The sequence below is a fragment of the Suillus discolor genome (assembly GCF_016758755.1).
Source record: "Suillus discolor strain FC423 chromosome Unknown F5147scaffold_17, whole genome shotgun sequence".
NCBI lineage: Eukaryota > Fungi > Basidiomycota > Agaricomycetes > Boletales > Suillaceae > Suillus > Suillus discolor.
Window position 1 is genome coordinate 248244 of NW_024541264.1, and position 24014 is coordinate 272257.

General features: G+C 47.4%; 3 protein-coding genes across 3 annotated transcripts; 1 reads left to right on the forward strand and 2 right to left on the reverse strand.

Moving 5' to 3' along the window:
- Positions 1 to 13100: 13100 nt before the first annotated feature.
- On the reverse strand, positions 13101 to 14284 carry F5147DRAFT_651240 (uncharacterized protein; the record flags this gene model as incomplete). The annotated part of the gene is made up of 6 exons (XM_041433528.1): positions 13101 to 13386; positions 13451 to 13491; positions 13653 to 13792; positions 13842 to 13898; positions 14102 to 14167; positions 14233 to 14284. The coding sequence occupies 6 exons, from the start codon at positions 14282 to 14284 to the stop codon at positions 13101 to 13103; spliced, it is 642 nt and encodes a 213-aa protein (XP_041294796.1).
- Positions 14285 to 15346: 1062 nt separating this feature from the next.
- F5147DRAFT_744738 (uncharacterized protein) lies at positions 15347 to 17929 on the forward strand (the record flags this gene model as incomplete). Its single annotated transcript, XM_041439704.1, has 10 exons — positions 15347 to 15410; positions 16049 to 16232; positions 16257 to 16297; positions 16330 to 16518; positions 16549 to 16736; positions 16842 to 16977; positions 17034 to 17210; positions 17279 to 17551; positions 17613 to 17759; positions 17784 to 17929. The coding sequence occupies 10 exons, from the start codon at positions 15347 to 15349 to the stop codon at positions 17927 to 17929; spliced, it is 1545 nt and encodes a 514-aa protein (XP_041294797.1).
- Positions 17930 to 21921: 3992 nt separating this feature from the next.
- On the reverse strand, positions 21922 to 23691 carry F5147DRAFT_771729 (uncharacterized protein; the record flags this gene model as incomplete). Its single annotated transcript, XM_041441276.1, has 3 exons — positions 21922 to 23054; positions 23102 to 23162; positions 23335 to 23691. The coding sequence occupies 3 exons, from the start codon at positions 23689 to 23691 to the stop codon at positions 21922 to 21924; spliced, it is 1551 nt and encodes a 516-aa protein (XP_041294798.1).
- Positions 23692 to 24014: the final 323 nt, after the last annotated feature.

The following is a 24014-nucleotide window of genomic DNA, read 5'->3' on the forward strand; positions in this document are numbered from 1 at the left end:
GTCGAAGGTAGCTGCCCAGATGACACGTTGGGCGTGGACCCCGACTGATCAACAAGCATTCGACCTAGTTAAGGCTTGCATTGAGACTCATCGTAACGTTAGCAGGAAGGCGATAGACTTACCTTCAGCCATAAACAGGTCACTCCTGGTCAACCTCACCACAGACGCCTCCCTAATGGGAGCCAGCGGCGTGATATCCCAAGGCCCAGACAGACATTCTGCCGCTGTAATAGCCTTCTGGTCGGGCAAGTTCAATTCTGCGCAGCAGAACTACCCTGTCCATGAGCAAGAGTTATTAGCTATCATGGAGTCATTGAAACGATTCCAGCACCTACTGATTGGGTTCTGTTTTCGTATCTACACTGATCACAAGGGCCTGGAGTGGATATTCACCCAGACCAAGCTGTCCCCTAGGCAAGCATGCTGGTTAGAGGCACTCAGCGAATTCGACTTTGAAATCACTTACGTTCCTGGTGCAGACAATGAGCTGGCTGACGCATTGTCACGCATCTACAGCAACGAGAGTACCTGTAAGAATAGAACAGATGAACTCACCTACAAAATCCTCTAAGCAGGAGGTAACACACCTGGAGAAAGACGCGCCAGTAGGAACAAACAAGGACCTACAGAATAATGTGACCAGTGATGACATAAGCAATCAAGTGGCAGGCAACGACGTCATAAGACAAAATCTAGACCAGAACCCCACACGGGTGACAAGTGACGTCACTGAGGACACAAACTCCACCTCAAACTTGTTAGAATCACCCCCGATCCTCACCAAAACTATAATGTTAGGTGATCCTTCTACTGACATACACGCTTCTATAGTAAACTGGTACTCTGAAGACCAATTCTTTGAGAAGATTCTAAGTAACCCTGGGGCATTTAAGAACTTTGAAGTGAGTAATGGGCGCATATTCCTCAAAGACTCAGACAAGCGGATACTATGTATTCCAGACATTGCCATTGGCACCAGGCGCATAAGAGAGCTGGTGATATCTCACACTCATTCCATACTTGCGCACTTAGGACCCTCCAAGACCCTATCGTACCTCAGAGAAAACGTCTGGTGGGAATCTATAGCCGCAGACGTCCAGTCCTACTGTAACTCGTGTCCCACGTGTCAGGTCTCAAAGCTGTCGAACCACCAGCCTTACGGACTTCTGGAAACTCTCAACGTCCCGACTCGTCCCTGGGAGACCATCGGAATCGATTTCATCGGACCTCTCCCCAAGTTGAAAACGTTAAGTGGTGTCTTCGACATGATACTGGTAGCAATTGACCACTTAACCTCCATGGTTCACCTCGCCCCTACAAAACAGACTTACCGCGCGAAGGACATAGCAGAGGTTATGTTTCACTCCGTGTATAAATTACATGGAATGCCTTCTAATATTGTTAGTGATCGTGACACCCTGTTCACCAGCACGTTGTGGCAGAGACTACACCAACTAACCGGTGTAGAGCTTCGCATGTCGTCATCCTTCCACCCTCAGTCTGATGGAGCTACCAAAAGAGCTAACCGGACAATGACCCAGATGCTTAGGACCCTGGTGTCTCCTCATCAATGGGACTGGGCTATCAAGCTACCCGCCATTGAATTCACTATGAACTCGGCCTGTTCCAGCTCGACCGGGTATCCCCCATTCCTGCTCAACTATGGTATGCTCCCGCCACCTCTCGTTTGGAACACCGCGACCGAATATCCAGGTGTCCATGTATTCCTGCAATGAATGAAGGACGCTGTTATGAACGCGCACGACACTGTAATAGCTGCCTGTGTCAAGAGTACCACTAATGCCAACAAGAAACAGAAAGAGAGCCCATTCGTCGAGGGTGACTTAGTTTACCTCTCCACTGAGAACCTATCCTGCCCAAAGGACGTGCTCGAAAACTCTCACCTAAGTACATTGGTCCTTTTAGAATCGTGCGAGACTACAAGAATAATACATTCTTACTAGATCTCCCAAGCGAGCTAAAGCAGCGTGGAATCCACCTGGCTTTTCATGCCCATCTCCTACGGCTCCACATACCAAACGACGACCAAAGATTCCCAGGTCGTCAACTGCAGCAGATCTCGGACATTGGTACGCCCAAGGAGTGGTCAGTCTCCCACATCTCTGACCACCACGGTGCGGGCACTGACGCTATATTCAAGGTCGTCTATACTACGGGTGATCACATCTGGCTTCCATACCATGTTATCTCGCGACTTGAGGCCCTCGGGCAGTACCTGGAGGCTTTGGGAGTCCCAGGTATTAAGCATCTGACTAAGAGATTGCCTACCGACCCAGCCAATATTCAACTCACAACCATTGATACCTTTGCGGAAGCGAAAAACTTCGTTGATAGCATAACTGATCTGCTACTAGATGACCTAGCTGAGACCAATTTAATCCCCGACTCGCAGAGTATAAAACCTCTTGCTGGATCACCTGTTGATTCTACTCCATTCCCCAATAGCCTTCATTGTGTCTCACCTATGCCTCAGACCACTCGCGAACCATCTGTGAACGACATGATCATCGATGATGCCACCCCACCTCACTTCTCCGAGCAGACCCCTGGTCCTCGTCAAGAAAGGTCATCCAACCGTGGATGAGGTCATCGTCATCGGGGAGGGCGTCGAGGGTATGACCTTCCGCCCCGAGCTCGTGAGTCTAACTCCGATGCCATGAGTGCCTTCACTCAATTCTTTCAAGCCGAGGCCCAAGCAAGTAAGCTTCCCAGTGGACCTCGTTTGCCTGCTGGTACTTACTTTGCCCACCGCTCCCCTTTAGAGGAGCTGGTGATCAGAAAAGAGGCTCATGCCTTTGATCAACTCCTTAGGGCCGAGCGATCTGCTCGGACCCGTGAGTTTCCTCCTCACCATCCTGGAGGGCGTAATATCAAACTTGATAATTGTCACCCTACTCGTGGTCATCCCTACAGGAATGAACAAGTCCACCAACCAACTTACCACAGACCCAGGCAGTTGCCACGTCCCAGCCCTACTACAGCTGCCCAAGTCATCGCAGAGGTCACCAATAATGCTGCAGCTATCCTTGCACCCCCTCCTGCTCCTACGCCTGTTGTCCCTGACCCAGGCCCAGACGTCAAAGAGATTATCGCTGCTGCCGAGCAGCTCAACCTCGAGCAGATGGGCAACCTCCCCGATATCACATCTGATGACGTCTTTGGTAGATACATCCCCGTTGGCCTATTGTTAGTTAACACACTAACTTTGCTTGTCCTGATAGCGGCTTTTGCATCCATGTCCAAGGGACACAGCCCCTCCTAACTACCAAAAGTAAAGGTCCCTTCGTTGAGTTGACCTGGAGGGCGTATGTTACATTTGCAAACAAACCGTCATCGAATATTGGTTGCTATCACCAATATTCTCGTCGTTATATTTCCTTCTTACTCATCTTTATTTTCCTTCTATCTCGTTCCATAGATTTTTATACCCTACAGTACTTAAACTCGCGTAGAACTACTGTTAGGGTAGTTGATCCTTTCCCCAAAGCAACAAGCTTAGTTCTAACAGTTCTCCCTGCTGGACTCTAAGTCGCTTTATAAGTCAACTTCTCGTGTGAACGTCTTTACAGACATCACACTGGTCTTCCTCCATCTATTCCAAGCTATCAATAACCTGGCGCATAACAACCGCCAATCTTCCTCATCTGGTGACTCCAAAGTCAAAGTCCAAGAACCAGATACCTTCGATGGCACTGAGCCCCGGAAGCTCCGGGTGTTCTTTGTCCAATGTGAGCTTAACTTCCAAGCTAAGCCAAAATCTTTCCGTACCGGCCGAACTAAGGTCAACTTCGCGCAATCGTACCTCAAGGGCATGGCCCTTGAATGGTTTGAACCGGACCTCCTTTTGGATGATCTCGCGGATTGTCTGGACTGGATGGATGACTACTCCAAGTTCATGTTAGAACTCCAAACTAACTTTGGACCTCATGACCCGGTCAGAGATGCGGAAATGCAGCTGGAATGGCTCTATATGCGTGATGGACAGCACATCAACAAGTATGTTGTAGAGTTCCAATGGCTAGCTTCCCAAGTCCGAGGTTGGGGCGACGGAGCTTTGCGCTGTCAGTTCTACAACAGACTTCTGGCTCGCATCAAAGATGAAATCAGTCGTCAAGGGAAACCTACTACGCTTTCTGTTAAGAATGTGCTCAAGGGTCGGATCCGAAGGGCTTGGCTTCAGCTCGTGCACTGCGCCCCTTACCCGAGTACGTGCCCCTAACTTCTGAGGGCTGTTGGACAATGTCCGAAGGTTGTCGGACGAGTCCGGAGTCTGATGTCCGATGCGCGGGAATTCCGGCAGACATTCGGGAACGAAGGATAAGACTAATCCAGACGATGTCCGAACTAGAAAGGAAACAGCGGAGGACTACCAGAGGTAGAGGCGGAGGTGAGAAGTCTATAGGAATCGATCCTAAGACTAGTGGAGGACGACGAGAGGAGAAACTCAAGTCAGATGGAGAAGGGAATGAGCAGAGTCTAAGATAATATTTGAACTGAGGAAGTACAAAGATTCTACAGGGTTTATATACTACTGAGGACTTAACGGAGAGTCAGTCTGCGCAGTCCGAAGCTATGCGAGGCTGTGGACGGAGTGTATAGAAAAGTCAAACACTAGTCTATCGGAAAATAGTAAATGAAGACGGAGATGAAGACATAGGAAAATAAAGGCAGAAATGAAATGAGGTACGGAAAATGAGTATAGTCTAACTGGAGGAGGAACATACAAAGGGATAAGGCACGGAAGATAGACGCGGGTCGGATCCGGACGATAGAGAGAAGTCGGCCGGATCCGGAAGTCCGGAAATGATGTGTGTGTGATTGGTCCGGGTCCGGGTCTGGAACGCGGGATATGACACTTTCCCAATACAAAATTCTCGCCCAGACTATCGACGCTCGATACTGGGAACGCAAGGGAGAAGTCTCCCGCGAAACCAAACCCTCCGCATCCACCCCTCCTGCTAAGCAGTCAGCTTCCACCTCCGACTGGAAAGAATACTTCGGCAGAAAATCCGGAAACACTTTGGCTTCCTCCTCCACCAAACTTCCAGACTTGACGTCCAAGCTCAGAAAAGATGGTAAACTCACCTCCGAGGAACACCAGAGGCGCATGGAGAAGAAGCTCTGCCTCTTCTGTGGCGGACCCAGTCATACTGCCCAGGACTGCCTAAAGTCCACTTCCCATGCAGCCAAAGGTCGTGCCAGCATGGTGACTCTGGAAGCCAAACCAGAGGTCTCAGAAGAGACAAAAAATTAGTCCGCAACCCTCCTGACTCCGCGCGGGATGAGGGTTGCATTGACTCAACCCGCGCAATGGAGCTACGTCTCAATGCTGTTTCTCTTTCAGATCCGAACTTGCTTATGCCAAATGTTTCCATTTCTACTTTTCCTGATATCTCTCCGTTCCCGGCTCTAGTAGATTGTGGTTCTTCCCATTGTTTTGTAGAAACCAAACTAATCCGAGAAAATAACATTCCGACCTATGCAATCCCTCCGCTTCCGCTTCACTTGTTTGATGGTACTTCTAATGCTACGATTACCGAGGCAGTAGATTTACCGATCTGTTTTCCGACTGGTGTGGTTACCTCCGAAACATTCTATGTTACTCCGTTGGACTCATCCTGTTCCATCGTTCTAGGATATAGCTGGCTCACCCGACACAATCTGTTGATTGACTGGGTAACGGGCAGCATCGATTTCTGTCCGATTCCTCATGGAGTGCCTTCACCCCCTCTGACCTCATTTCCGCCGGCCCCGGTGGAAACCCCTTCCACAACTCCGCCGAGTCCCTCCGCTGATAGCGCCATTCCCAATATTTCCCTGATCAATGCAGTTGCCTTTTGCCAGGCCTGCAAATTAGAGGGATCGGTCCAGTTCAGTATTTTTGTCCGACCCACCGGTGTCAATCTCCACTCCACTACACTCACCTCTGAACCTCCGAACCTATCCGGAATCCCTTCGGAATATCACGAGTATGCGGATGTCTTTGATAAAGGCAAAGCCGGACAGCTCCCTCCCCATCATCCCTATGATCTTAAGATCGATTTGGAAGAAGGAGCGGCTCCGCCCCTTGGCACCATCTATTCCCTTTCTCCAGTCGAGCTTGTAGCTCTTCGCAAATTCCTTGATGAGAATATTGCGACCAGACTTCTCCGTTCCTCATCCTCTCCGCATGGAGCCCCTGTCCTGTTTGTCAAGAAGAAGGACGGCTCCCTACGTCTCTGCGTAGACTTCCGCAGACTCAATAAAATCACAAAGAAAGACCACTACCCTCTTCCCCTCATTTCCGACCTTCTCGATTCTCCGAGCCGCACAAAAGTTTACACTAAAATCGACCTCCAGTCCGCTTACCATCTAGTCCGGATGGCGGAAGGAGACGAGTGGAAAACTGCTTTCTGAACGCGCTATGGCTCCTATGAATGGTTGGTTATGCCCAAGGGTCTCACTAATGCTCCAGCGGCTTTCCAACACTTTGTCAATACCATCTTTGCCGACATGCTTGACATATGCGTTATTGTGTACCTCGACGACATCCTCATTTATTCCGCAGACCTTGCATCCCACAAACAACACATCCTTGAAGTTCTCCGACGCCTCTGGAAGCATCGTCTATATGCTAAACTGGAGAAGTGCGAATTCCATTCCAACTCCGTAGAATACCTCGGCTACCTCCTATCTCTGGCCAGCCTTACCATGTCTTCCAACAAAGTCCAGACTATCTGTGACTGGCCGGAACCCCAGAAAGTTAAGGATATTCAATTGTTCCTCGGGTTCGCCAATTTCTATCGTCGCTTCATTTTTAACTACTCGGATATTGTAGTTCCGCTTACACGGCTCACTTGCAAGGATGCTCACTGAAATTTCTCCAAGGATTGCCGGAAATCTTTCAAAACTCTCAAGAAAGCCTTTACTACCGCTCCAGTGCTTACGCACTGGATGCCGGATGTTCCTATCGTCGTTGAGATGGACGCTTCTGACTATGCTATCGCCGGAATACTTTCTATAGTATGTCCGGACCAGGAGCTCCGCCCAGTTGCCTTTTACTCCTGAACCCTTTTGGCTCCAGAACTCAATTACGACACCCATGATAAGAAACTTTTAGCCATCTACGAAGCTTTCTGTTCCTGGCGACACTACCTTGAAGGCTCTGCCGAGCCGATAGACATTGTCACGGACCACAAGAACCTTGAGTACTTTGCTACAACAAAACTCCTCACCCGCCGCCAGGCCCGCTGGTCGGAATACCTCCATCAGTTCAACCTCATTATCCGTTTCTGACCTGGAAAACTTGGAGCTAAGCCTGACTGCCTAACTAGACATTGGGACGTCTACCCCAAAGAGGGGGATAAGGATTACGCTCAAGTTAATCCACACAACCTCCGGCCGATATTTACCACAGAACAGCTCGCTTCGTCCCTCTGGGCATCACACCTAGCAATTCCAGTGCTCCGGGTGGCTGTACTAATGGATGTCGAACAGCTTCATAAGGACATTCTGTCCGCCCTCCCTAATGACCCTATTGCTTCTAGTCATCTTCCGGGTCCGTCAGACCCGAGATGGACAGTAGATGAGAGTTGTTTCCTCCATTGCGACAACTGTATCTACGTTCCAGAATCCAATGACCTCCGTCTCCGAGTGCTCCGGAATACGCATGACCACCCACTATCCGGACACTTCGGTCAGAACCGGACCCTGGAAGTTATCCGTTGGGAATATACCTGGCCCGGAATCCGCGCATATGTCAAGGACTATGTTAAGTCTTGCACGACCTGCGCCCGAGCCAAAGTTCCGAGGCATAAACCATATGGATTGTTGAAGCAACTCCCCATCCCCGAGAAGCCGTGGAATTTGATATCCATGGACTTCATTGAACAACTCCCCGACTCCTCCGGCTTCACCGCCATCCTGGTAGTCATAGATCGACTATCCAAGCAATCCATATTCATCCCAACCTACGACACCATCACCTCTCCGGACCTCGCCCGGTTGTTCCTCCTCCATGTGTTTTCTAAGCACAGAGTTCCGTCCCATGTCACCTCCGATCGCGGTACGGAATTTGCATCCCACTTCTTCTGGTCGCTCGGAAAAGCACTTGACATGATCTTGCATTTCACCTCTGGATATCATCTGGAAGGTGACGGACAAACCGAGCGAGCTAACCAAACCCTAGAACAATACCTCCGGATATACTGCAACTATCAGCAGGATAATTGGTCAGAACTGTTACCCTTGGCCAAGTTTGCGTACAACAATGCTCCAAGTGCTACCACTGGAGTTTCACCATTCTTCGCCAATAAGGGTTATCACCCAAACATTTCCATACATCCGGAGTGTGATCTTTCCTCCACCCGTGCCCAGGATTATGCTATAGATTTAGATGAGCTTCACCAATTCCTCCGAGAAGAAATGTCCCATGCCCAAGCACGATATCAAGGACCTGCGGATGCTAGACGGAAACCCACTCCGGACTTCAAAGTCGGAGAACAGGTCTTCATTAAAGCAAAATATTTCCGCTCGACCTGACCATCAAAGAAGCTCTCAGAAAAGAATCTTGGTCCATTCGACATCATCGCTCGTCCTGGCACTCACTCCTTCACCATCCGTCTTCCGGACGCCATGCGATCCATGCACCCCATATTCCACGTCTCTCAGTTAGAACCCGCAACTCTGAACACCATTCCTAATCGCATTCAACCTCCTCCACCTCCGGTATTAGTCGACGGAGAACCGGAATACGAAATCTCCGAAATTCTGGACTCAAAGATCGACCACCGGAGACATCATTGCCAACTACTATACTTAGTACGTTGGGCCAGATATGAGGGAACAGACGAAGAAACTTCCTGGATACTCACAACCGAACTCGGAAATGCGCCGGAACTTCTATCGGATTTCCACTCGGCATATCCAGATAAGCCGGGACCAACTTCTAACAAAGAGTAAGAGGGACATGCATATATGTACATTATTTAGGCGTCCGACATTCTGGACTTCGGATCCGATGACCTAAGAGTCCATCTCCATGTCTCTGCCAGATCCGCCAGCCTCCTCCGGAGCATCCTCCACATGCATCCAGAAACCATTCCTCAGACTCTCCATGAAGAGAGCCTGAAACACCCTCTGCTCCTCCATGAACCGGAGCATGTTTCACTTACCCGGTCCATCGCAGCCCTACTTCCTTCCGCCACTGCAACACCTCTCTCCATCAGCCCATTGGTCTGGGCCAGTTCCGCCACAATGTTGTTGGCGGCTGCGACCCAGGCCTGGTCATCATACTCTGCCCAGTCTTGATCCTCTCCAATGACTGTCCGGGGATTGGAAACTATTTCCACGTCGTCGTCAATGTCCTCCGGACTGCGCTGACATCTTTTGCCCTTGCCCTTTGGGGATGGAGATCCCTCCGGATGCGCGCGTTTCTTGCCTTTGCCTTTGCCGGCCGGCGCCTTGACAGGCGGATTTCCGCCGACGCACTTTTCCTTGGACGCGCGGCACTGGTCACAAGTCCGGATCTTTCAGAATCATCAGTAATCGTCCGGATCTGGACAAAATAGAAAACTCACCCTAGGCATCTTAGACGCTACTGCCCAGGTGCAAATCTTGCGCCTAAGGACACACATCTCACATGCGACCTCCAGGTCCGCTGGACCGGAGGACTAACATTTTGTTGAACTCCGGAAAAACACAAAAAACCTCATCCAACTCACCTCCGACACGTTGCCCATCCTAACCTTTGCCAAACGCTCCTGCTCGCGCTCAGCCAACCTTTTCCGAGTCTCCTCGATATCCTTCCACTTCTGTTCCTCCATCCATTTCCACTCCTCTTCCACCTCCTTGCACTTGCGTTCCTCCTCCTCCGAGTCCACCTCTCTCCGAGCGTCCGCCTTGAGTCGCGCAATTTCGGCCACCATTTCGGCCTGCCTCTCTTGGAGGAGTTGCCGGGCGGACTTCGTGTTGCCAGAAGTGGAGTTAGACATGTTAAAGCAGTAATAGGAGTTAGGGGGAAAGTTTTGGACGTCTCATGGGCGCCCCAGCCTACTTATATGTCCAGTTCTATTTTTACGAGCTCTGCCCATCATCCCGCATTCATAGAAGTCCAGTCTGGTGTAGCACTTGAGCTCGCGCTAGGCTTGTATCCAGCTATTTCCTGATACATGTCAAACATCTGAATCACTTCCCGATGTTATCCGACACTCATCCGCTCAATCCGACGCTAACCCGCTCAATCTGATGTTTATCCGCTAAACCCAACGCTAATCCGACGGAACCTGACATTTCCCGCGCATCGGACCCAATATTTTCCCGCGCATTTGTCCTCCCTATGTCTTGTCCTGTCGTATCTATCCCCACTAGGTGCGCAGTTATTCATTTTCACGTCACTAACATTGTAGAATGCATTATTACATGTCCACAGTACATCATGTCTTATTACATAGGACATCGGACCCGAAAATCAGTGCTACTACTTTCGCCTATAGCACTCCGAAATTCTACATAGATACCATATATTTTGCATACCTCCTACCTATTTACTTTACCTTTCTACCTCCGAGTAGGAGGAGGTCATCCAATATTTGTAGTTCTTAGTTGGATTCCACAATATCATCCTTTCTTTATCTGAAACATCTGACGGTAACCCGCCATTCACTATCCCCAACATTCACTACATTCCCGACACAAACCCAACGCTAACCCAACGCAAACCCAACGAACCTGCTAACCCGAAACCCGAAAACATCGGACCCGACGTTTTTGACATCGGACTCGTAATTATACCTTCGGACTTTGTTTCCCGCGCTTCGGACTATCTCCCTTTTGTTATAACTGATTATTCTAATACCATACAGCAAACCCCTCAGGTCGAACGCACTTGTCTTGCAAGTAAAGCAGACTAGGCTGTGCACGACCACAACATTTTTATATTGCTGGCTACTTACTTTGTGTAGTGCCCAGCAATTGTTGTATCTCTACACCGGACTTCCGGATCAGAAGCCTCATGGGCTCGGCCCTAAGGGGGGGATACTGTCATATCCCGCGTTCCAGACCCGGACCTATCACACACATCATTTCTGGACTTCCGGATCCGGCCGACTTCTATCTATCGTCCAGATCTGACCCGCGTCTATCTTCCATGCCTTATCCCTTTGTACGTTCCTTCTCCAGTTAGACTATACTCATTTTCTGTACCTTGTTTCATTTCCGCCTTTATTTTCCTATGTTCTCATCTCCGTCTTCATTTACTATTTTCCGATAGACTAGTGTTTGACTTTTCTATACACTCCGTCCACAGCCTCGCATAGCTTCGGACTGCACAGACTGATTCTCCATTAAGTCCTCAGTAGTAAATAAACCCTGTAGAATCTTTGTACTTCCTCAGTTCAAATATTATCTTAGACTCTGCTCATTCCCTTCTCCATCTGACTTGAGTTTCTCCTCTCGTCGTCCTCCACTAGTCTTAGGATCGACTCCTATAGACTTCTCACCTCTGCCTCTACCTCTGGTAGTCCTCTGCTGTTTCCTTTCTAGTTCAGACATCGTCCGGATTAGTCTTATCCCTCGTTCCCGAACGTCCGCTGGAATTCCCGCGCATCGGACATCAGACTCCGGACTCGTCCGACAACCTTCGGACATTGTCCAACAGCCCTCAGAAGTTAGGGGCACGTACTCGGGTAAGGGGCGCAGCGCATGAGCTGAAGCCAAGCCCTTCGGATCCGACCCTTGAGCACGTTCTTAACAAATGAGCAAAATGTGAGGCCTTCTGTGTCAGATTGCAGAGAACAAATGAGAGCATTGAAAATGCAAGTTCCAATGCTAGTTTGAATGACACCGGCAGCTCCATAGGGATATTTGCATCTGGGTCAGTCAAGTCTAGATCGGTGCTATCAGGAAGCGAATGGAGCACAGGATCAATGGTATCGTGGTCAAATTCATGCTAAGTGAGTTGTGAACTGCTCTTGATGGGGAAAGGGGAAGGGTGGTGCTGATGCTGGGTAGGGAATTCAGCTGGGGTGTTGAGGGTATAATGGGGCTATTGCACATTCAGTCAAGCACACAGTTAGATAAAATAGAACATACCTGATAATGCTGAGTGCAAGTTCCATTGGTCCCTGGAGTGAGCGACAGAGTACCATTCAGCCCAGCATGAACATAAGGATCGGGCTGCGAGAGGTGTGATAGACGTGCAACTGTCAGTGTGATCCTGGGGTGTGGTTGCCACGCCCCAGTTTGGTCACAACTGTATGCATTGCCAGCACTGTCGTAGCATAATTCGGACATGAGTATATAACTTCAATTGAGTGTCAGAGAGAGAAAGGATCAAATCAATGAATGCTCACCTTGTACTTGTCAAAAGTGTTACTTTATATAATAAGGGTCTGATGGCTGTCAGCTGTTGTCATTCTGGAATTGTAGAGTTGGAGAATGAAATTTTCTTGAGGGGACCTTCATATTGGACACCAGTTGTCCATTGTACGTTGATGTTGACATATAAGGAGGCACTGCAGTCTAAGGCTTGGCAAGCGCTAGTGAAATTTTCTTGAGGGGACTTTTGCATTGGATATCAGTTGTCTATTGTATGTTGATGTTGGAACTGAAGGAGGCACCGCTGTCCCTTGGTGACCGCTAGTGTCAGGCTCAGAGATTATAAATTCAGCTCACCATAAAGTGTCCAAACTAATACCTATAGAAACAAGGTAAGTATATAAAAGTATGTGAGGGATCCGTGAAGAGCAGGGACAGTAGTGTCCAACAGTGTTAGATGACAGAACCTGCGCACATACCATGCAGTAAGATTATGTCAGCGGATATCTGGCATGAGTGGTCCTAAAAAGGCAAAGTATGAGTTAATTTGATTTAAGGTTTATTGGGAGGGGGGCAAACCCTTGTTGAATTTCAAATGGTGATGAAATGACACCCAGCATCGCGGCACACCTTCCTAAAGCATGAAATGATAATCTATCCTGTATTATTTTGCCTGCAGGAAGTCATCCAATGGCCCCACTCAATTCTTATTTTATTCTGCCATTTTATTTTGTGGCCTGTAATATAAATCTTGATTACATGTGAAATAAAATTGAGTGCCTCAGTTAATTCTTCCAGTTTATTTGATGCAGGCATTGCTGGGCTTGTAATGTGCCAAGTGGCTTGAAGTACCAGAGCATTTTGTATGCATGTTTTTTCTCTGCTAAAGCAAGCACAGCAATGACAAGGCCAATAAATCTGTCATCCTCATCTTCAGTACATGTGAGTTGGCAAATAGCAAGAGCTTTGAGTTCTGTAGCTAGTTGTCCATGAAATGAACAACTCTGTTTGCCCATACGACGAGCCATGCTATTGAACTTGATGACAGCTGCTAGACGAGTGACCAGTCCCCTGTTACTCGTGCAAAAAATTTCGGCTCTCAGAAGTCGCATCACTTCAAGGTACAAGCAATCACCATTCAAACTGCGTGCACAGCCATTCAATGACCCCCATCACCTCGAACAATGCATCAAAATTTTATTGACACATAGGATATATATCAAGGCCGCCGTTCACACTCTACAGTGCAGGATATGCATTCGAAGTACCATTGCAACAAAATACCTTCCACAGTGGTCACATCTTTCGAAAAGCCCGTCCCAGTCCCAGACACTTACACCTGTTTCACCGGAGAGGTCAGCAAGAAGACCTGTTTCATAGGCCGAGAGCCTGCTCATCACATCCATGCCACTGTCTTGTCCGAGCGGGAGAATGTGTGGATACACATTGTCCACAATGAGCCACCATCGATGACTGACTAGCAGCAGCACCTTGAATGATACTCTATAAATTGGGCTATGACTCACCAGCACGACGATGAACTAGTCGGATGAATGGACATGGATTTGCTGAGGGTGCACCAACTAAACCACAGAGTTGTCAAAAGTCAGGCCAAACTGAGACATGGGATCCAAGATAGCCATGGAAGTAGGGTGCAATGTCATGCTCATTAGGAGCAAGCTGGCGGAAGGCATCATGAATTGGATTCATGTTAGGTTGGGGAGTTTGCAACTATGAGCAGACCATCAATACTGACAACTGCATCTAGGTGGCAGTAAATACATACCAAGTGTTGGCAGTTCTTCGTAACCAGAGGTAAAGAAAGATGTGTGATAAATGTCTGTGATGTTGGCTGTCATGAAATTGTGAAAATCATGTCAGTACAAAGGACATAATCACCAGTGCAAACATGCTAACCTCTAAATCCACACTGCTCATTAGCACACTGCATCAAGACATGCCCATTCATGGCAGAGTCCACAATCCTGGTGGAACAAGGTGTGTCTGAGAGCATGCCACAGAAACATTCTATGAAAAGCCCTTAATGCTGCAAGTAATCTGCCAAGCCATAAGGACGAATGCAGAAACAACCTGACTTTGGGCTGGAAACATAACTTTAAGTCAGTCGTTGGCAGTAAGTCAAAGTGGGCTACATACTATGCAACAGTGACAAGTTGCTTCACCTTGCATGGAAAGATGACAAGTATTGTGCTTCCACGCTGGTACTTGATACATGGGTGAAAAATTGAATCCATGGCTACCCTGGCCTGGTACTGTACTATATCATGAGCAAGAAAAACTGCTGACCTTTATACAGAGAGCCTTGCTGAATCCCTCAGCCATGTTATGTGAGGTAAATTTTGAATGCAAGTGTCCATTTAATGAACTGCAAGAGCCCGAAATTAGTGGGTTCCTAAGTGTGCAGGTGCATCGGTGCCCATTTGCAAGTCATTGATGAACGTCCAACTGTCACATATACGGGCAATCATTTGAATTCAATGCTAATATCTGCCCCCCATTTTTCCTTCTGTCTAATTCCCAATGAGTCTTACCTGTTCACAACTTGAAGCACTTGAAAAAGTGCAACAGATATTGGACAGTGCAGGATTGTCCCCTATCTCAGTCACAAGCTCAGTTGTGTCATCGCTGTCATCACACCCAAATACACTGGACCTGGATTCAACCCTTTACACTCCCCCATATCCAAGATATCAGTCTCCCACTCCATATCATTTTACCACCGAGGAAATTTCATGGAGAGCCAACTATGTGAATTGAACCACCAAAGTCAGCGCAATTATTGATCACCCTGTTCATGCTATCCTCAAGTATCCCATAACAGCACCTGGCAGCATTACACACTGTTTTGTTGTTGATCCCATATCCTTCATGCAGCCTCAATCAGCATTCCAATATTCTCTTGGTGGAGGCCATGGAGGGCATGAAAATGCAGTGTGCCTGCTTCTCCGAGATGATGCAGGCAAAGGTGTTCGTTGTCGCCAGCTTAAGTCATCGTGTATGTACATTAATGATGTCTGAGACTATTGATTTTATCATACTAACGAGAATGAGAACATACAGGCAATGGCCTCAAGGTATGCACATTCAATGAGGCCAGTTTCAGCAGTAATTATGCTGCATCTCCGACTTGGAGTCTGTCTCAGGCTGGATACAGTGATTATTCTGCAGAGGCAGAGGTTTTCAACAAGACTCTAGCAGTTTTTTGCACTGTCTCTGAATGGGGATGTGGCTTCAATGCAAACTTGGATTTCAGTCCCGAGATAGTACTAGACAGCTTTGATCTTTACTCCAAGTCAGAGTCCAGGGGGTGTGGGGCTCCCCTCGTGTTATCTGTGAATAATCTTGGCTGTCCTTATATTCAGTTAGTTCAACTTGAATGGTGTGGGTACAACAATTCAGATGGTGTATACTGAACAATGTGTTGGGTCTTGCAGAACCTAGCTGCTATTCGACCCTAGAGGGTTTCTGGACCAGGCTCAAGGCTCAGAGGAGAGGAAATATGATAGAAACTTGCTGAGTACTCAAACTCATACTGGTAACTGGTGAAAAGGTAACTTGATTATGTAAGCTACAAAGTGCAAACATAACACTAAGGTAAAAACAGTCTCTACAAGCCTAGCCAGGAATCAGTCCCTACAACGGCTAGAGTGTGTACTACATAGACTAATGATCCATTGCAGCTGCAAAAATTTCAATGCTTACATTTCTCGAGCTCGCACCCATCTTGTCCTCCAGAATTTGGATGAATTCAATACTGATTGCTTGCGGGCACTTATAGAGAATGACTGTAAGGCAATTTCCTTCTATGAAACACGAGCAAAAAATGATGGATATGGTCCTCTCATGCCATGCACATTTGTTGCCTCCCCTGCCAGGCAGAAGCAATGTTGTTGTGAGTTACTTTCTGTCATTTGAAGTAGCATATATCCTAATCTGTTGGGCATCGAAATAATGAAGGAAAGTTGGCTCGTGAAACACTTCATAGCTGGCCAGTTCCATGCAAGGCAAAGTTTGACATATATACACCATACGATCTCACTGCCTGCCCACAAGTCCTTGTTATCTGCACCAACAATCACAGCCACCCTCCACCTGCACCTGTCAAAACTCCAGAAGCTATTAAAGCCATTTTCTACGAGTTGCTGCTCACACTCAGCTGGAAACTTGCTGATGCAACACCACGTCATATTTTACTTGATTCTGCATTCATAGTACAAGCTTTACAAGCTCACCTCAGTTGGAAGGAATCCCACAATCCCACACTGTCAGACCTTCACCCATCTCTTGGGAACTCTGACCATGCTCGGCGCCTCATCAACACTTTGCGGTTTAATGAATTTCCAAGTGGAATGGGGTTCACAGGTGCTATTCACTTGGCAACAAAACATGATCTTTTGCCCGTTGACGAGCGCTATATTCATTGTGCAGAGTCACATCAGCTATCCACCAAATCAGCATCAAATCTGTCTGCGGCCACCACATCAACTTTGATTAGTAGTCTGTAGTTGGTCATTTGCATGACAAAGCGGATGTCATGGCGTCTGATGCAAGCAAAACGGCTCTTGATCGACACTTCATTCAAACGTATACATGGCTGGCAGGAATTTGAATTTGAGTCTTGGGACGTCGCCCACATGAAATGTAAGTTCGATACCAAATTGTTCGACTCAGCTGATGGCCATGACTATGTATTGTAGCTGTTATTGGTGCTCAAGCATTCACAACATCTCAATCAGCGCAAGCACACTTCATCCTCTTCCAACAAATATTCAAGATTGCCAGTGCAGACATGGGTTGTGCTGTTCAGTTTCAATACATGCACAGAGAAGGGATTCAAACCATCATTGCTGATGGACATAAAGGTCAAGGTCAAGGTAAATATATTTTCTTGCAATCCGAGTCAATGTAAATTGCAATTTGAATATATTCAATAATTCCACAGGCCTAGGTATGTATTGTGTATACCTGTGTAAAGACTCAATACAGGCTTGCTGCTATGACACCACTGCTCTACTTCATGACCTGGATCCATATGACCATCTGTGCTGCTTCTACTGTCTATGTCTCGCACACTATAAACGCAATATCCATAGTCTTCATGGTCAAATTCCCAAAGACATGGAAATTGCCATATTGACGATCGCATCAGTGGAGCCTCATCCCGATCTACAGGGAACATTGAAGAAGATAAAGAAAGGTGGAAAAAAGGCTGCAGGTTTGTGATATTTTCTAATTCATGTTTTGAGGTATTTCTAAGGCAAGATTACTACTGGCAGCGTGGCTTAAAGATAAAATTGAAGGCACGAAGTTTGCACTACCAGCACTCTATCAGCCAAACAGTCTCATCCTGCTCGAAATTTGGAAGGCCTCACCAACTACTACCAATGGAAACGAGCAAGCACACAGGAATATCAATCATGATGGTGTGTGTCTTACGCTATTGGGAGGAATCATGCGAGGATTTCACTATGACACAAACATCAGCGCTAGTTTGGACCTTTTCGATGCATTTGGCATCAACTCCAGTGACCATTTATCTACCCATGCTTACTGTGCAAAATGTGCTCTTGCTCAACAAGGTAAGGAATACTAGTATATTCATGTTGTTATCTAGAACAATTAAATGGTTTTCAGTTAGATATACAAGGTCTTTGCCCTCAGAGGGCAACACAAGCTTCGCATGTGTTCGTCTCACTCCTCCACCTGTCAAGCCCCAACTCATCTCTGATGACTGGTTCCACCGGTGGCGTCATCCCAGTATTGACATTCAGCACTCTCACTTATGCACTAACTGCAGGTGCACACGTTATGGATTATCAAGCTCGTTCCCCATCATTTAGTGCTGCACCTCCCACTGTATGCGCAGTACATCACCATATCTATCCCACTCAAGATCAACTGAGCACTTTCAGTACATTGCAAGATGCTGTAGAGTAGATGATACAATGCCTGGTGGTGCAATTTTTATTAATGGTGCAAAGATTACATGTGTGATATGATGCGATGAGATAAGTATTTGGGGGGCAGGAATCAAAATCAAGAGCACACGTGACCTTAAACTCAATGTCAGTCATGGCCTTCGTAAGACAAGGTGAGAACTTCAGAGAACTGCGAGCCTGGAACCAAGCGGCTGAGCAAGCGAGTGATCGAAGGAGAGATGAGAGAAGGCTGTGATTATAGGTTGAATGTGACAGAGACAGGCAAGACAGCCAATGAATGAGGTTATTGTGCAGTGGATGTGAGAGAGTGAGGGCAATGAGCGAGTGAGTGGGAGCAGTGAAAAGCCGGTGGAGGATCATAACTGTCTAGGAAGATGTAGTTAAACATATGTCAGCCGGTGAGAGTCTTCAGAGTTGAATTAATTAGTATGTACATTCCAAAAGGCCTGAGTAACCGAGAGTTTGAACGAGGACACCAACAACGTACATCGATATTTGGAGCATTGAGCAGCACATGCAGGTTTGGCCATGGAGGCAAGATAATAATCAATGCAAGTTGAACAGCCATGTCAGCGCTATTGTAAGTCAACAGGCATTAGTAACCAAGATGGGCTCCTTGGGGTCTTGCATAGGCTTGAAGGAGCAATTGCTTGTACCTTGAACTGACGCAATCCCAGGGAGCCGAAAATTTTCGGACAAGTAACAGGGGACGGTAGACTCTGCTAGACACTGGATGACACACCTGCGGTGTTGGTAAATTGAATCTCCAAGGGTGAGTTATTTTCAGGCACTTGTGCGCAGTTTATTTCTCGGACTCTGTATCAGTGACAGTTTGGTGATGGCTCATAAATTGGAGAAATAAAATGGCAGAATAAAATAAGAATTGAGTGAGGCTATTAGTATTGATGATTATCAAGAATTATTGTAGTTTAGAGGAATTTCCCTGGGGAGGTTTTTCCTGATGAAGATTTATTTTATTTCTCCCTCAGAATTTTATTTTGCCATTTATCTAAACATCTGACTTCGCTACATGACTAAAGTCTCCATCCCTACCTCGTACTCTCTAAGATTAGTGGTTCTCAAAGTCAAATTTACGAACCATTAGAAACATCCAAATGAAACAAAGTTCCAGAGGTATTCAAGCTCCGCCAGAATATGATAGGTATCAGTTCTATTGCTAAGTACAATCGATGATCGCGATAATAAACATCATGCCTTGCACATCCGCTCGACAACAGATCTTGCAGGCACTGCATGCTAAGCAGCTCGATCTCCAATATGCTCACTACTTTGAACTCGTCAAACTTGCCATGGAAGGACTCGAAGACTCCGATGATAGTGATGATTCTGATTCTGATCGCCAGTCCACATCGTCAGAATCCTCACTTAGCGAGTCGATTTTCTCGTTTGCGACATCCATGGATGCAACAGAAATACTGACATGCTCGTGTCCCTTCCTCAAATTCAGTAACACAGTTCAAGCCTTAGCCGATGAAGTGGAAAAGTCGCGGATACTCTTCGCTCATCCAAAATCTAGCCGGGCCCCACAGCTACATCTGCTTGAGGAGTGGGCGCTGGACAAACCTGAGAAGTTCCGTCAGTAAGCTTCGTGTCAATCCTCCAGTCTTCGCAGAGATTGTCAATAAAATCAGCAATCATCCTATATTCCATAACAACTCACGCAACCCTCAATTGCCAGTCCCAGTACAGCTCGCTATATTCTTGAATAGCACCGGCCACTACGGAAATGCCGCGATGACAGAAGATATCGCGGATTGGGCCAGTGTCTCAATCGGGACGGTATATAATTGTCATTGTCGTGTCATGGTTGCTATCCTTCAGCACCACGACGATGTAATCCACTTTGATCCGCTTGATCACGATGATCAAAATGAGCAAGAGAGAGCGAAGGACTGGGTTGAAGGACAGACTTGTCTGGAGTGGAGGGGTGGATTTCTTAGTGTCGACGGCACACCATTCAATCTGTTTCAGAAGCCTGGGTGGCACGGTGAGGGATTTTATGACCGTAAATCGAATTATTCATTGTCAGCCCAAGTGCGTCATGAGTTAGAGCAGAGAAAATCAAACTAACATTTCAGAAGGTCGTAATTATGCCCCACAACCTGCGCATCGTTGATTATGTGATCGGAGTCCCCGGGAGTGTCCACGACTCAAACATATTTGCAAAAGCTCAAATTGCACGCCATCCGCAAACATTTTGGGGGGGAAACGAGTGGATCTGGGCAGATTCAGCCTATGGTGCTCACCCGTGGTGTGTTGTACCTTTTAAGCGACCGGCAGCTGGTGGATTGACGTGTGATCAAAAAACATTTAATTATCACCTGTCGGAGGTAGTACAAACCGTTCTCTGAGTCACAACTGTCAACTCAACATCTGCAGGTCCGCGTTCGCTCCGAGCACTGCTATGGTTCTTTGAAAGGGCGATTTCAATCTCTTCGTGAACTTCAAGTTCAAATACAGGTGCAAAAAGACCTTGATGAAGTTAATATGTGGACCCATTGCTGCTTTATTTTGCATAATATGATTGTCGACATCGAGGAACAGCTTGGTGGTACTGGTACATTCAATCATTTTGCCCAGGAAGCAAGGCAGTGGGGTCATGGAGCGCAGGGCAGTGAACAGGAGGATGGGGACGATGCCGAACAAGAAGGAGCTGGGGATGAAGGTTTTATTGGGTCTGAAGGACAGATTTTTCGAAACACGCTGATGGGTCAGTTACTGCGATATCAACAGTGACAGGTAGTAGATACGTACTTTAGTAAATTTACCCAAGGACCTAGAATGAGTGACACGAGGAAAGTGCGATGGACGCAAGAGCCTAGAATGAGTGACGCGAGGAAAGTGCGGTGGATGCAAGGACCTAGAATGAGTGACGCGAGGAAAGTGCGGTGGACGCAAGAACCTAGAATGAGTGACACGAGGAAAGTGCGGTGGATGCAAGAACCTAGAATGAAAAGCCGAGCCACCAAAGAAGAAATGGGAACTGCCTCTGCCGACTCGTGTTGGCAAGAAGAAAAGATGAGGACCAGCCACTGCCTCAAAGCTACCCCCTGTCTTCCCTGCTACACGGTGTAGACTTCATCTACTTAAGATGGACCGCATTAAAGACTACCTGCTCCTGGAAGAGGAATTCATTCACAACCAAGAGCGCATGAAGCCCTGGATGCAAGAGCTTAGAATGAGTGACGCAAGGAAAGTGCGGTAGATCCAAGGACCTAGAATGAGTGACGCGAGGAAAGTGCGGTGGATGCAAGAACCTAGAATGAGTGACGCAAGGAAAGTGCGGTGGACGCAAGAACCTAGAATGAGTGACGCGAGGAAAGTGCGGTGGACGCAAGGACCTAGAATGAGTGACATGAGGAAAGTGTGGTGGACGCAAGAACCTAGAATGAGTGATGTGAGGAAAGTGTGGTGGTCTTCATGTCAACAGCCTGCTTGCTTCAAACTCAAGGAAAATACAGCGGCCAGAGTGACTTCAACCAATACACGTTAAATTCTTCTAGCATACATCACGATGTTGGAACCTACAATAATGAAGAGCGAGCCTAGAACGCAGTAAAGAATTTGTGAGCTAAAATGTTAACAGCAAGGGAAGCGAAGCGAAAGCAGAACAAACATCAGGCAATTAGTTGTGATTCTCAGCACTGGAATCCTGACGAGCCAAATCTTTTTCCATAATCAAACGTTCCAACCTCACTTGCTCGAGCTTGATCTCCAATTCCAGCTGCTTTGTCCGTTCATCTGCCATTGCACGCTCGTGGTTTTGAATGGCTATTGTGCTCCGGAGTCCATGTTCACGCTCAGTGTGAGATTCACGCATCTTTAGCTCTCTGCTTGCCAATTGGGTCTCTAGCTTGAGGCGTTTGTGGTCGGCCTTGACTGTGGACGTCTCATGTATGTGCTGAACAAGTGTATCTGACGCCTCATTCAGTTTCATTGTGAGCTCAGCTGTTGGGTCTCGTGGCCGTTTGCGAGATACTGATCGGTTATGAGATGTAGTTGGTGATTGATCCGAGTCTTGATCAGATGATACATGACCACCGGAAGTATGAGAAGTACGAACACCAAGGCTGGCCTTGCGCAAATGCATGGTAAGTGATTTCATCATGCGGCTTGCAGCAGTGTCAGAGTCCTCAGAGGTATCCATCTGCACAGATGCAGCTCTGGCTTTGCTACTGGTGGTATTGGTGGATGGCAAGGGGTATTTGGGCCTATCTGCTCGTTCAGGGGAGTTGAGGGAGATCTCATTGGGTCCTAGTGGTGAAATGCTTTGCTGCGTTGTGTCAAGATGGGTGATGAATGGGTGTTGGTAGTGGTGAAGGTTAGATGGTTGAAAATGAGTCGAAGAAGCAGATGACGGTGCCCAGGGAAGTTGAGGGCAAGGGAAGCGTGAAGACAGAGAGTCAGAGGTATCGTCTGGGCTATCCCAGCCTAAACCTTCATCATCACAGAACATGTGTAACCTAGAATCATCAACTCGCGCAGGAGGATCATCATCTTTATCGGCCTCACCATCCAAAATTTCACCCGGCTCAAGGTCCCTGTTGAGAGCACCTGCATCCCCTCCCTCGTCATCCTCACGATCTGCATCATCCAGAGTCTCTTTCTCTTTCCCTTTCCCTTTACCAAAGACATCCATCGCCTCAGCCGAGAAATCCTGACCCGGGTCGGCAGTCAAAAATGATGTATTATAGGCGGGATTGGTTCTCCACCACCCGTGGAGGTCAACCCACCATGGGAATGTCTGCAAGAGGCGGTCTACAAAATTGTTAGAGTGCATGCCCGCAGAGAAAGACTGTACTGACCAAGAAGTGTCCTTGTTTTCTCATTCTCATTGAGCTCCTCAAATGAAAGTCCAGCACCTGTCTGACCGAGTTGTAGATTGATCTCATTATATTTTTTGCGTAGCCTAAAACACCTTGTTAGTAGCTAGGTTGGCGCTGAAGGACATGGGAATGCTGGCAGCAACTCATGATGTAAATCGGCCTTGAATGGGCTTCACAAAAGCGAGAGGGTGTGCTTGAAAGTATTCCCTGACCTTCGGATCTTCATCGCCTGCGAAAACAGATGCTGCGAGCTGCTGCATATAAGTGTTCTTCTGAGTGGTCATCTGCTGACGTGTGTGCCCTTCCTCCTTCGCATCCTTGGCAGAATCAGAGAATATTTTTAGTCGAGCATCTTGGTTGATTTTGCACCACTCGATAAGGCAAGCGGTACATGGACTGTTCTTCTTCTCCCAGTGTATAGTAGGCATCTTGAGTGCTGGAGCTGATCCGGTGCTGGCAGGTGGGCTGGCACTGGGAGGAGCAGAGGAATCAGCTATCAGTCCATGGCTACCACACTTCACTGGGCGACCTCGAGATCCACGTCCACGACCAGTTGCAACTCCTGCCATGATGTGCCGTGGGACACAGTGAGGAGCCCCATCTAGCGTAGATGGTAAGTCCAATCATCGCGGTACATCGGAGTTCAAAGCTGCTGAAATTGCCGTGTAGTGCCGAAGTTTTTTTCACAGCATGTGGTTACTCTGAGACCCATTATTGACCCCATCCTCTCTTCGAAATATTCTATCTTTCTTTCCCTCCACCTTTACACTAATATACAAAGGCAATCATGCATTACAATTGCAGCACCAATATATTCGCAATCTACTATGTGGGTCAAAACTACATCGTTGACTAGGTGCAATACGGTCCATCATGAATATGCCTCTCAGAG